This window comes from Lynx canadensis, chromosome C2, assembly GCF_007474595.2.
Source record: "Lynx canadensis isolate LIC74 chromosome C2, mLynCan4.pri.v2, whole genome shotgun sequence".
Taxonomy (NCBI): Eukaryota; Metazoa; Chordata; class Mammalia; order Carnivora; family Felidae; genus Lynx; species Lynx canadensis.
The window spans coordinates 103,379,296-103,392,532 of record NC_044311.2 but is presented as its reverse complement, the minus strand read 5'-3'; the positions used below and the strand labels follow the sequence as shown (position 1 = coordinate 103,392,532).

Here is a 13,237-nt window from a genome sequence, read left to right as displayed (position 1 = left end):
CCAATATATTTCTTTTTCTTTTCATATTTATAAGCTTTGAGATAATTTCTTCATAATTAAGTATGTAGGAAGGGAAAATTTTTATTGTAGTAATATTCAATTTGTTTGAATTCCTTTTGAGTTACTTGTTAAAAGTCATACTGAAGCTTATTATTAAAATTATTTTTGGTGGTCTACCAATCGATAACTGGATGATACCCTCTTTCAATATTGTGTCAAACACTGAAAGTCCTGCAACTTGTGAAAGGACTTGTTACCCAGTCACTGGATCACTCAACATTGGTGCCAGTATTTTGGACCATTCCATTCTGCAGATATTTATATCCCAGGATGATGAATTATGGTAAGGTTCAATTACAGATAAATGCTGTATTTTTGTTTTGTTATGGGGGAGAAAGACAATGGCAAATTCATCACTTTGATCAAAATAGATCTCTGACACATAAGTTTAGGAAACAGTATATACACAAGCCAGAAATCTAGAAATTTATTCTTTTAAAACCATCCTTACCCGCCTCCACCTTGGAAAATCTGCCTGCACTTAGTTTGGAACCCACTCTTCTATTCAGTGAGCCTCATAGGAGCATGCATGTTATTTACTTTCTCTGTGCCAAGCAAAATGTCTGGCATAATCATTGTCCTTTTGTTAAACAATGAGGGAACTAGGAGGCTGGAATATTAATCTCAAATTTCCCCAGTCTCCCCATATTTTTACTAATCCTTGCTGAGATGGAGTAATTGGGACCCTGGAGAAATTTTCTGGCTAGAGGAATTCTAAGCCCAGGGCAGTATATCAAAAATACAAACACAGAGAGATGCAAAGAGTTGTCTTTAGTACCCAAGAAGCAGACTGTAACAAATGAAAGGGACAGTTTGAGTCAGGTTTCCTGTTTGATGTGTAGTTTCATTACTGTGATGGTCACACAGTTGGGTTCTCATCCTCCTCCCCCTCAGGTCGGGTGGCAGCAGCGGGAAGTGGTCCAGTCTATAGTGCTGCACTGGCAGTGGCATGTGGTTTCTCCCTGGATATCCCAGGAACCACAGCCATAGCCACAAGCACAGCTGGTGACAACCATTCCTATATGGACACATGAGACACAGATGTCAGAACCCTTGGATTTTGAGAGGAGGGAGGTGTACACTTACCATTTTTCATATCTGTGCAGCCCAGGGGTAGATCTAAGTTTTGTAGGACTGCAAACTAATTTGATTTTGAGAGCCCTCTTTAAGGAAAAAAATTTAAAAATCACTAAAACAAACTTAGGTATATGGCCATGGAAGAGGCCTGTGAAAATGAGGGGCCTGGGCATTTCTTTCCTTAGATTCATGATATATTTACCTCTATGCTGGCCCTACTCACCAGACAAGGGAATAGATTGGGAAAGGGAGATGAAGGACAGGAGGAATGGTAGGTAACAACAGATCATAACAGGACAAGGAGGGGAGGGAGCGCTGATATGTGAGCTCATGAAAGGGAGGTGGGAAGGGGAGAGACATAAACCCAAGAGTCCTCAGTAGCATCATTAAGGAAAATAAGAATGGGTAAGAGATCACTGGGAACCAGAGGTTACAACTCACCTCCAGGCTAATACAATCATGAGGCAAGGAAAGGTATAGGTGCTAGGGGATGGATGGGGTGGGCACAGGGCATCTTACTCACCATTCCTCCTCATGAAGTTACTTACCTGCAGGGCAGGAAGACAGTCTGCCTGAGCTAAAGATACTGGTACATGAAATCTTCTTTGCTGGGGCAGGATTTATTTTTTTTTTAATTTTTTTAACGTTTATTTATTTTTGAGACAGAGAGAGACAGAGCATGAACGGGGGAGGGTCAGAGAGAGAGGGAGACACAGAATCTGAAACAGGCTCCAGGCTCTGAGTGGTCAGCACACAGCCCGACGCGGGGCTCGAACTCATGGACCCCGAGATCATGACCTGAGTCTAAGTCGGATGCTTAACCGACTGAGCCACCCAGGCGCCCCTACTGGGGCAGGATTTAATTCTGAACAGGAGAGAAGAAGGGGTACTGCCCATGATAGCTGTCTCCGATAGTCCCCTTCCAAATCTCCTTTTACCTCAGAAGTGTCACTATGTCCATAATCATGCTACTCACTAGGTTTTAAAGTTCAGTTTTCTCATTTATAAAATGAAAGTAATGGTTGTACTTATTTCATAAAGTGAAAATTGAGGCTATCTATGTAAATTTTTGCACTATACCTCGTTTGTAATGAGTGTCCACAAATTATAATTATATTCCTCCTCATTACCATCATCATCAAGCTCATTATCATCAGAGAAACCTCAAATTTTAGCCAGCAGTCCAAAAATGATATGGGAGTAGAAAAAGCCCTGGGCAGGAAGATTAAGCTTGAGTGGACTTAATAGAAGCTGGGATCTAGGGATGGGACCAAGAAGAAGTTAGGTTTAGGAATAGGTGGCATGATCAGGGGTTCTCTCCCACTCTCTGCCCTCAGTCAGTTACCTAAGCCAGTGAGAGCTTCCTTTATCTTTGTATCCATGATGGAGTCCAAGGAACACTGAGCATACCTTGGGATCATCAGCTGGAGAAGGAGGATGAGAATGAGAAGGAAGTAAGACATAAGCTTCATCCTGTAGAACAGCAATGTCCTGGGGCTGGGAGGAAAGATAGAAAGCTGAGATCTCTGAGTTCCAGTATAGTTGAGAAGGAAGGGAACACGTGAACAGTCTCAAGAGAGAACAGATAGGAGAAAATCAGTGCCAGTATGGACGACTCTGGATCTCTCCAAGCTGTTTGAAGAACCAGGGAGGGTGGCTGCAGAGCAAATTAACTCACAGATGAGTTCAGAAGAAGTCTACAAAGACTGGCCAGGAAAGGATGTTTTATACTTTATGGTAACTGACTTAGGCACCCCTCAACACATAAGAAAGCACAGACAAACAAACACACTCCCCAGTACACTTTCAAAGAACTGCTTGCTTGAGTGTGACACACAACTGTGATAAACTTCAGTGCATCCATGATAAACAACAGCTGCCTTTGTTCTGGTTCTCTGCCAAGGGGAGTCCTGTTTACCTGTTTTTGTCCTTCCTTCCTTCCTTCTTTCCTTCCTTCCTTCCTTCCTTCCTTCCTTCCTTCCTTCCTTCCTGTGAAAGCAACTTTCTGCTATTGTACTAAATTGGGTGGCACTTCTGCCCTGAAAACCTAATCTTGTTTACCTAATCTTGGATGTTTTCATCCTGAGATTTCCTATTCCTATACCTTTGTCCTATACTGAGGGCCTTTGCCCTGTTTACCTAATCCTGTTTACCTAATCTTGGACGCATTCATCCTGTGGCTTTCTATTTCTTTATGCCTTGTTAACCCATTGGTGCAAGCTCAGGGAATTCCTAAGCTTATTCCCCACAGGAAGGGAGGTCGGGGTAAAACCATTCTCTTTTGGAGGCTTTGCCTTTCTGTTTTGGAAGCAAATTTTCCCCTAGAAACTCAAGCAGATTTCCCCTTGTATTTCATTGTTCAGTTCTGGGTCATATGACCTCCTTTTACATCATTAGTGGCTGAGAAATTAAATAGATCTCTACAATCCCTTATTTTAGACCATTGGACCTATATATGATACAGTATCCACAGTGGAGCACATGGTCACCAGGATTGAATCCCATGATTCAAAAGCTAGATGAAGTAGCAGAGAATGGCTGTTGGATGACCACTATTGGAGGCTGTCAGGTGGGAAAGCCTGGATCTACTTCTGCTGTGACCAGCCTCACTGTCCCTTTCCCTAAAGATGCCCCCTGAGGAACAGCTACTTCTACATATCTCTCTCAGGAAACTTTGAGGATGGGGCTCAATGGTGCCAGCAAAAAGGCAAGGATGCTTCCTTAATTCACTGATAAGAGTTGAGGAAATAAAGGAATAATACAGAACACAAAAGAGCACAGGCTTGGATTTGGTATAAAAGTTGGGTAGATTAGTTCATTTGTTAATTCAACAACTATAGAGCTTCTCTATACTAATTCTAGTTCTGGTGACTCAGCAGTGGGCAATGCAGGCAAGGTTTTTGCCCTCTTGAAACTATACTCTAAGGTGTAAGATAACTATACAATATGTCAGATATTGAAAAATTCCCTGAAGGAAAGAAATGAAGGCAAGGCAATTGGATGTGCTTCTGTGTTGTATATAATGCAATGTGTTCAGCGAAGACACCTCAGAAAAGATGACTTACAAGCAATGAGCTGCAGACGTGTGGGGTAAGCCATAGAAAAAGCTGGGACAAATGTTTTGGGCTAAGGGCCAGCAAGTATAAAGAGCCTAAGGCAGGGGGGTGGGTGGTTGGTGTGTTGAAGGAATACAACAAAAGCAGTGTGTCTGAAGAGAGCAAAGTGAGTAAAGGAAAGAGAAGTGAGAAAAGTGGTCAAAAACACAACTGGGGCCAGGCTGATTATAGAGCACTTATCAACCAACATAAGGGCTCTGGGTTTATTCCAAATTTGATGAGAAATTACTGGAGCATTTTGCTTAGGGATGATATGACTTATTTATATAAGATCACTTATATTTTATAAATCTTACTAAGGCCACTGCTGTGGAAGAAAATAGGTAAGCAAGGAAATCAAATAGCAAGCTCTTGTAGAGTTCCAGATCTCAGAAGGCAGTAAAGGAAGGAGTGAGAGCTGGGTAGACTTTGGTTATATATAGCAGGTGGAGCCTCTTAGGGTTTACTGATGCACTGGGTGTGGGGCAAAGGAGGAATAGAGTAGTGAAAGGTCAAGGTTATATTCTGAATGACTTGTTGAAGAGTGATGCCATTTACTAAAATGGGGACCCCTGGGGAAAGCATGGATAATGGCAAGAACATTAAATCATATTTGATCATGGTCAATTTAATATGCCTATTAGACATCCAGGTGGAGCGGTGGCATGGGAGTTGGGTATATACTTCTGGGGTCTGGGGGAAAGGTGAGAGTTGAAGATATAAATTTGAGACTTATCAATCCACAGATGAAAATAATAGCATAGACAGTTTAAGAAGAGAAGTGAAAACTTCTTTAAAGGAGCCAGGTAAAGAAAGTGATAGACTGGGAAGTAGATGACCAGAAGAACATGGATTAAAGATGAGTTGAACTGCATTGACTACTGGGTTTGTTAAGAATGGCAAGGAAAGAAACGAGAACAGGATCACAAGAGAATGTGATTGGTTTACAGTGAGCCTGGGCAACAGAGACAGTGACCGTGCCCTTTGGGCAACACTTGTAGTTAGTGGCATGCCTAGCATATTTGACACCTGGAGGGGATCACTGTAACACTCCTCTTCTCTACATAACAAAATTATTTCTAGTAACAACTATGTAATGATCAGTAATAATCATTATTTCTTGATTCATTCTTTGGTTTTAAAACCAACAAAAACTATGAAAAAGACCAAATGTCAATTTTAAAGCTACTGTTTATATTCAGCATAGTATTTTTGTGCACTATCAGACAAAAAATATTATACCACTCAGTTTATATTCACTTTTTAAATTAAAAAAATTTTTAATGTTTATTATTTTTGAGAGAGAGAGAGAGAGGGAAAGGGAATGAGCAGGGAAGGGGCAGAAAGAGCCTTAATGCATGCCCTCAAACTCACAAATCATGAGATCAGGATCTGTTGGACACTCAGCTGACTAAGCCACCCAGGTGCCCTGAATTTAAAATTTTAAATGCAATTAAACCCCATGTAATCATATAGAGTGACCAAATAGATGTAATTTAAATCTGCTAATTTTTCTTTACAATCACTGGGCTATCATTGCTTACTTAGATTATACTGTTTAACTGCAGGAATACAGAGCAAGATAGGAGTTTTAAATACAAAGGCAAATTTGAATGTTTCTGAAGTGTTATGAACTTATTTTAAAAATTGAAATGAAGACATATAACAAACCCCTAGGTTAGTAGAAGGAAGAACAAAGATAAGAATAGAAATAAATGAAATAGAGACAAAAAAAATTAAAAAAAATGATTGATGAAATTAAGAACTGGTTTTTTGAAAAAATAAACAATATTGATAAGCTTGACACATCAGAGAGAGAGAGAGAGAGAGAGAGAGAGAGAGAAGACCTAAATAAATATAATTAGAAATGAAAGAGGAGAATAAATTAATAAGAAGTAAATAATAGAGCTTCTCTTTTTATTAAGTTTTTCTCATTCTTTAACATTTTCTGTTTTTAGTGATTTATAATAAACTTACTTGGACATGTTTACAGTTTATAAATTGCATTTGAATGTATGTTTAACTTTTAAAAACTCATGGTGCATCTGAATAAAATAGTAGGAGACCAGAAAAACCAATAACCACAGGAAGTCTGCAGGTCTCTCAAACACAAGTTTCTAGCTCTATTTTTGGCTAGAGTTGGTTCTCTGATGAGGCATGGAAGTGTTGCTATTTCATCTTATGGATTCATATACTTTAGACAGTACATGAAAAACCATTCAGGTTGATTTTAGATGTAAAAACTGAAATGTGGATAAAAATCGAGAGGCTGACTCTGGAAAACAGTATGGAGGTTCCTCAAAAAGTTAGAAATAGAACTACCCTATGATCCAGCAATTGCATTACTAGATATTTACCCCAAGAATACAAATACACTAATTCAGAGGGATATATGCACCCCAATATTTATAGCAGCATTATCCACAATAGTCAAATTACAGAGGCCACCCAAGCATCCATTGACAGATGAATAGATAAAGAATATATATTATCCAGCCATAAAAAAAAAAAATGAAATCTTGCCATTTGCAACAACATGGATGGAGCTGGAGAGCATAATACTAAGTGAAATAAATCAATCAGAGAAAGACAAATACCATATGATTTCACTTATATGTGGAATTTAAGAAACAAAACAAATGAGCATAGGGAAAAATGAGAGGCAAAACAAGAAACAGACTCTTAACTATAGAGAACAAACTGATGGTCACCAGAAGCGAGGTGGGTGGGGGGATGGGTTAAATAGGTGATAGAGATTAAAGAGTGCATTGGTTGTGATGAGCACCAGATATTGTATGTGTTGAATCACTAAATTGTACACTTGAAACTAATATTTGACTGCATGTTAAGTAACTGGAGTTTAAATAAAAAGTTTAAAAAATTGAGAGGCTGACCCACCCTGAATAGAGATTAGTGATGGGTTTGCTTGGAGATAGGGCAATACATCCCTCAAAAATTATCTTCGGAATCTGCTCACGTGTTACATAGGTACCTGATTAAGACTGTAGAGTTCTGCACCATCAAGCAGAGAAAAAAACTGGTTCTATAAAACTTGATGATTTGATTCTTTCAATTAGCTGTGAAAGCATAAAGTCTCTTCACTAATCAAGGTTCTAATCAGGTTCAAGTCAGTTATAAGAAAAAAAGTTGCATTCCAGTGTCCAAAAAGAGTATCACAGAGTGGCTTACTGAATTTATTTGTCCAAAGGACCAATAATTGGGCCACCCAGGTCCTTTGGATGCTGGAAATGTCTGATAGACAATAGCATGTTGTTGGCATTTGTTGTTAAGTTACTTGCGGTAATGCTAGGCTAACAGACTTAACTGTTGGGTATGGACAAAAGCAGAGGTGAGAAATACGAGGTGGAGATGATTGCAGAAAGGGACACTGGGGAGGAGATAATAAAAGAAGAGAATCTGGAGGAGAGAATAGAGAAGAGGTAATGAAAAGAAAGAAGGTAAGCATGGTGGAAATTAGAGGAGGCACAGACCTGGAAGTAGACAGAGTTTTGGTGAAGTGGTTTAAAGGTGACATAGGTCAAGGTCAAGTCTGCATTATTAGATTCACCCTGGGATCACCTGTCATGGAGGCTATCCTAGTTTGCTCTCTTCTCCACTTGTCATTTTATTTCTCTGTCTCTGCATGCTAAAGAGAAGCAATAGAAGATTCCAGCGTTTTGATTCAGGAAGGGGGTGGGTCCAGGGGGAGACTGACAGGAGCCCCTGTAAAAGAAAAGAGACCTGTGGAAACTGCCAACCACCCAAGAGGAGGCAGTAAAAGGTAGAGGGCTATTGAAAAGTCTTTTGGTGGGGTGCCTGGGTGGCTCAGTTGGTTAAGTATCTGACTCTTGGTTTCTGCTCAGGTCATGATCTCCTAGTTGGTGAGTTCAAGCCTTGCATCAGCGACTCTGTGCTGACAGTGTGGAGCCTGCTTGGGATTCTCTCTCTGTCTCTTCCCTGCTCTCTCTCTCTCTCTCAAAATAAATAAATAAATAAATAAATAAATAAATAAATAAATAAATAAATAAATAAAATTTAAAAATTTTTTTAAAAAAGAAAGATCTCTTGGCAGTATTACTCCTGCTATAATTCTAAGAGTACATGCTCAGCCATTTGACTCTCCAATGCTTTTGTGAAAGAACCTCAGATTGTCTACCGGTGAAATGGCGTGTAGGGTGAGGCAAGATCCACCATAACTCCTGAAGTTTAGGAACCACGTACCCTTTAATTTTTTAAAGTTGTAAGAGGGTCGCTGAGCTGATCCGGGACAAACTGAGAAGCCTGAGCATGTCTCTCTATATATACATGTGTATGTAGATAGACAGATAAAATCTTATTAAAAATAGATTTACATATATTTTAATGACATGATTATGGTTGTGCTGCATGGTAATTGGTGATATATGGTAAGCAGCTGACAGACATGACATACACAATAAATATGGCTTTCCAGAGCCTTACCAGGTTTCTGGTTTTTGCATTCTATTCATTTGGCCACCTATAATAAATGTCTATATTGAGAGCATTTCCTGATACCAGGCTCTGTCTAATTCCTATCATAATCTCTAAATTAAGTCTAACTGGTAAATCATCTTCCTGTACCCAGGAATTGAACATGGGATTGGGAAACATCTGGTTATTTACTGATCCCCTCTACTTTTGAGATTTCTGGAATTTGAACTCGTCACTGGGAGAAGGAAAGGAAATTTATAAAGGGGACAAAGAGGCTCCTGAAAGTATTGAGACTCCAACACACTGACTTTGAAGTTCAAACTCCTTAGAGTCTTGTGTTTAGAATGAGATTTCAGGACTTAAATAATCCTTTAGCTTTGAGAAAAAAGCCATGTTTTCTGGCTTATTCTTAGTGGTGAGACAAGCTTAATGACACAAATGTTAAAGTGTAAGGCTCTCACTGTGGATACATCATAAGTTCATAGTCTAAATAATTAGATATCATTAGGTGTCTCTTCCCTTCCAAGTTGTTCCTCTTCCCTAACATCTGATGCCTTACTAGATTTTAAGTTGCTTGGGAGCAAGAATCATTACTTAATGCTTCTCTATATCTTCGGTGCCCAAACAGTATCTGGCACATGGCAGATGTCAATGGTTGTTGGTTGGCTGGTTGAATAAATGAATGGATGAATGTTGGCCTACAAATTTATTCTACCTTTTTATGTGGTTCTATTTCACTTCAAGTTGAGGACCAAACTAGACTTTCTTGGGCTATTGAAATATAACATGCTGTTGAAATATGTCATGAGGGTTCAGGATCTTTTGTTAATTTTTTAAGGATAACCACTGAGTTTTGGTGGAGAAGGGTCAACCCTGGCATATCCCAAATGCAGTAATGGGTTGCCCAATCTCCCTGGTTCTTATACCCCATGTTCTCCTCATTTAGTTCTACACTGACATCCAGCCAATATTGATTTTCTAAACCTCTCTGATCCATCTCTGTTCATTAAATTAATTCTAACTTTTTTTTCTTCACCTCTGTGTACCTTGAGCACATATCTTTTTTTCCCTTTCTTCTCTCTCTGCCTTTCCTCTTTACCTTCCTTTCCTCTCCTCTCCTCCCCTCCCCTTTTCTCCCCTCCCCTCTCCTCCCCTCCCCTTCCCTTCCCTTCCCCACCAGACCTGGTCTCTTGACTCATGAGACATAATTATTTTATCACTTTTAAGTGCTCACATTTGTAGTAAACTACTTACCTATAGGGAAAAGAGACTGATATAATGATAATTAAGGGGAACACGTTCCATTAAGACTCCTTCTTCTCCATTTTTTTTTTCTTGATATTCCTAGAGAGAGACAAGCAATAGACTGGGTTGGTGAGAGAATACAGATGGCTGGTAAAAATGGGAAAAATGTTTAACATTACTGACAATGATATACAAATTGATATAATTATGAATGTCAGTATTTACCTTTCAGACTCAGAAGGGTTAAGGAAAAGGGAGAAACAGGGATTTCTTATATTTCTCTGCTGAGAACAGAATATTAACTTTTTTATGGGAGGTCATTTAGCAAAATATCTCAAAAATTTTAAATATATATTTCTTTTGACCTAGCAATTCTACTTTATGGACTTAACCTTAAAGAAATAAATAGGGGCACCTGGGTGGCTCAGTCGGTTAAGGGTCCAACTTCGGCTCAGGTCATGAACTCGTGGTTTGTGAGTTTGAGCCCCACATCAGGCTCTGTGCTGACAGCTCAGAGCCTGGAATCTGCTTTGGATTCTGTGTCTCCCTCTCTCTCTGCCCCTTCCCTGCTCATGCTCTGTCTCTGTCTCTCAAAAATAAATAAATGTTAAAAAAAAAAAAAGAAAGAATCAGAGATGTGGACAAAGATTTATATGAAAAAGTTCACTACATGATTATTTATAGTAGTAAAAATATATACAATACATAAATAAATTATGGCCCATTAAATATGATATATTAGGCACATTATGAGGAAATGCTTAGGACATACTGTTGGGTTATAAAAATCAGGGAACAAAACAGTATGTATTTTTTGACCTGATGTAAAGATGTATACAAAAATGTTAGGCATACATGCACTTATATTAATAGTCATTCTCCTGGGATGGAGGGATTAAGAGTGATTTTATTTCTTGTAATTATTGATACATTCTGCTTTTTCCATGATTGTACTGTTTTACTATTTAAAATCACTTTATTTTTTATGATTTTATTATTATTCTTTTAATGTTTTATTCTCACATTAGATAACATACAGTGTAGTCTTGGTTTCAGGAGTAGAACCCAGTGATTCATCTCTTACATATGACACCCAGTGCTCATCCCAACAAGTGCCCTCCTCAATTCCCATCACCCATTTTCCCCACCTCCATTAACCCTCAGTTCTCTGTATTTAAGAGTCTCTGATGGTTTGCCTCATTTTAAAAGTTGCCTGTGGCAGATGGAGGTGAAAAAAGCAGCAATTCCTACATACATGTCTCTTTGACTTCGCTGTGCCTCCTAACAAGAGATGGTCTATTTCCCCACCTCCTAACTCTGATCTGGACTTGTGACTTGCTTTGACCAATGGATGCACCAGAAATAATGTACAACTTCTGAGGTTAGGCCATAAGAAGCCTGTGGCTTCCACTTTGTTCCCTTGAAGTGCTGCCCCAAAACCACCATGTAAGGAAACCAGTCTAGCCTACTAGAAGATAAGAAACCTCACCGAGGAGAACCAAGGTCCCCCAGTCAATAGCCAGGGCCAACTGCCAGACATCAGCAAAGAAGTCAGAGACTCTCTCCAGCTGAATGCAGCAAAATAGGTGGGCCCAGGTGAGTCTAGCAGGAAAAACCTCAGCCCACAGAAGCATGAGAAATAATAAATTGTTGCTTCAAGCACTGAGTTTTGGGGTGAATTGCTACTCAGAAATAGATGTGAAACAGCAATATAACCTTTAATTTTAAAAAATGAAGTCATAGGCTGGCTATGGTTGTCAATCTAGCTTTCAAGGATCTTAAAAATATTGCCTCAGAAATGTAAATAGAAGCATTATGGCTGTCACAGTATAGTTTATGTTTTGGAAGAAAGACTGATGAGAAGAGACTGTGGTGGTTTGCAGTGGGTCAGGAAATAGGTAGCGAGTATGGCTTTTTATATGTGTGGCTTTTCCTCATTGAAAGAGCACAAGGTCTCTAGAGTATCTGTAGATGGCTCCAAATGGACCCCTAGCTGGATGTCAGCAAAGCCTTGGATCCTCCTTCCTGTGAGTGCTGCAGAAGGGAGTGCTTGGCCAAATTCCCACGTGTCTTTCAGAACTTTCTTACCCAGTGGAACCTCCAGGGGTAGAGGAGAAGGAGAGTGCCATAATATTTTTGAAGATATTCTCAAAACCTTTATTTCTTATCCAGAGAAATAAGGAATATTAAACAGAAATGGTACAAAAATCTGTTGACTATTTTTTCTGATGTCTATATGAGAAAGTTTCCATGGTATCTTCCCAATATTTCAGCCCCTAGTCATCCACATATCATTATAAGAATGAAAACTTGAAGATAAGTCTCATGAGTCTGTCTCAGGTGTCAGCGTGAGTTCAGCAGTAGAGTGTTAGAGCTACCAGGGCCCTTGGAGATGATCTAATTCTATGGCATCATTCAAAGAACAACACAGTCTAAGACTGAGACAACTATTGTGGCTTACTTCAGGTCACCAATGAGTGACTTTGCGGCACAGAGCTGGGAGCAAACCTAGGTCTCTCTGTTCCCGTGCTTTGTACTCTGTGTGATGTTGGACTACTTCTTCAAGCCTAAATGAAATCAGAGATGTGGGATGAGACACTGTCTTTGTTAATTTTAGGTACATTTCACATTTCAGCGGGATTATTGGTTGTAAAACAGGGAAGTCCAGAAAATTATACAGCCAAAATGTTTTATGCAATAATATAATTAAACCATAAAAAATAGCAAAGTGATTCCTTTCTCTGGATGCAAGGATGCTCGCGACCACCAAGAATGAATGCTGTTTGGATTCAGTGGCACAGGTTGTGTTCTCTTCAGCAAAACTGCTTCCAAAGCCAGATGTCTGGTGATGGCTGCTGACTCTCTCCTCTTCCTCCTGGGTAATGGATATTTATTATAATACTAAGCAGGAGCATGTGGGGATTGGTGAAAAGAAACCTGAAAACATCTAATTTCAATATTCAATATTTTGCAGTTTGTCTCCCCCAAGCATAACCCTCATGAATGTCACACTCACTGACATATTCCTCTACAATCAGTCCCCAGTATTATTTTGTGTCTTCCATACTGAGTTCTGGCCAAGAGCCCTGAACTGGGAATGAGGCTTCAAAGCTGCATCAGCAAATATAAGAATGATGATCTATTGTCACATGCCCAAACCTGGCAGTTATGCCCATAAATCAGAGTCCAGGAGTTAGTTCTGCTCTGAGGTCTCCTCCTTCTTTCTGCTATACTTCCACCTTGGAATTAAGAATTTCTGGCTCAGAATTAAGGGAAGAATTTAAACCACTGGATCTTTCTGGAGTTTT

The 13,237-nt window shown here is 39.4% G+C and overlaps 1 protein-coding gene and 1 long non-coding RNA gene across 2 annotated transcripts in view; both read right to left on the bottom strand.

Annotated features, from left to right (window-relative positions):
• Window positions 1-845: 845 nt before the first annotated feature.
• RETNLB (resistin like beta) lies at window positions 846-2,639 on the bottom strand. The gene is made up of 3 exons (XM_032594589.1): window positions 2,483-2,639; window positions 1,686-1,745; window positions 846-1,078 (listed from the first exon to the last, which is right to left on the bottom strand). Exons 1-3 carry the CDS (start codon window positions 2,607-2,609, stop codon window positions 951-953), a joined length of 315 nt encoding a protein of 104 aa, XP_032450480.1. The 5' UTR covers window positions 2,610-2,639; the 3' UTR covers window positions 846-950.
• Window positions 2,640-12,165: 9,526 nt separating this feature from the next.
• Window positions 12,166-13,237, bottom strand: part of LOC115524060 — a 38,684-nt gene continuing 37,612 nt past the window's right edge. Inside the window, exon 4 of the long non-coding RNA XR_003971932.1 lies at window positions 12,166-12,804. This is a non-coding gene — a long non-coding RNA (uncharacterized LOC115524060). The remainder of the gene's footprint in view (window positions 12,805-13,237) is intronic.

Excerpts from the sequence above, each read along its gene's own strand:
- RETNLB (XM_032594589.1), bottom strand. The coding sequence starts at position 2,609 with ATGAAGCTTATGTCTTACTTCCTTCTCATTCTCATCCTCCTTCTCCAG. Across the intron at positions 1,746-2,482 it reads GGAAGCTCTCACTGGCTTAG|CAAAGAAGATTTCATGTACC; the intron begins GTAACTGACTGA and ends ATCCTGCCCCAG. Across the intron at positions 1,079-1,685 it reads ACTGTCTTCCTGCCCTGCAG|GAATGGTTGTCACCAGCTGT; the intron begins GTAAGTAACTTC and ends GTGTCCATATAG.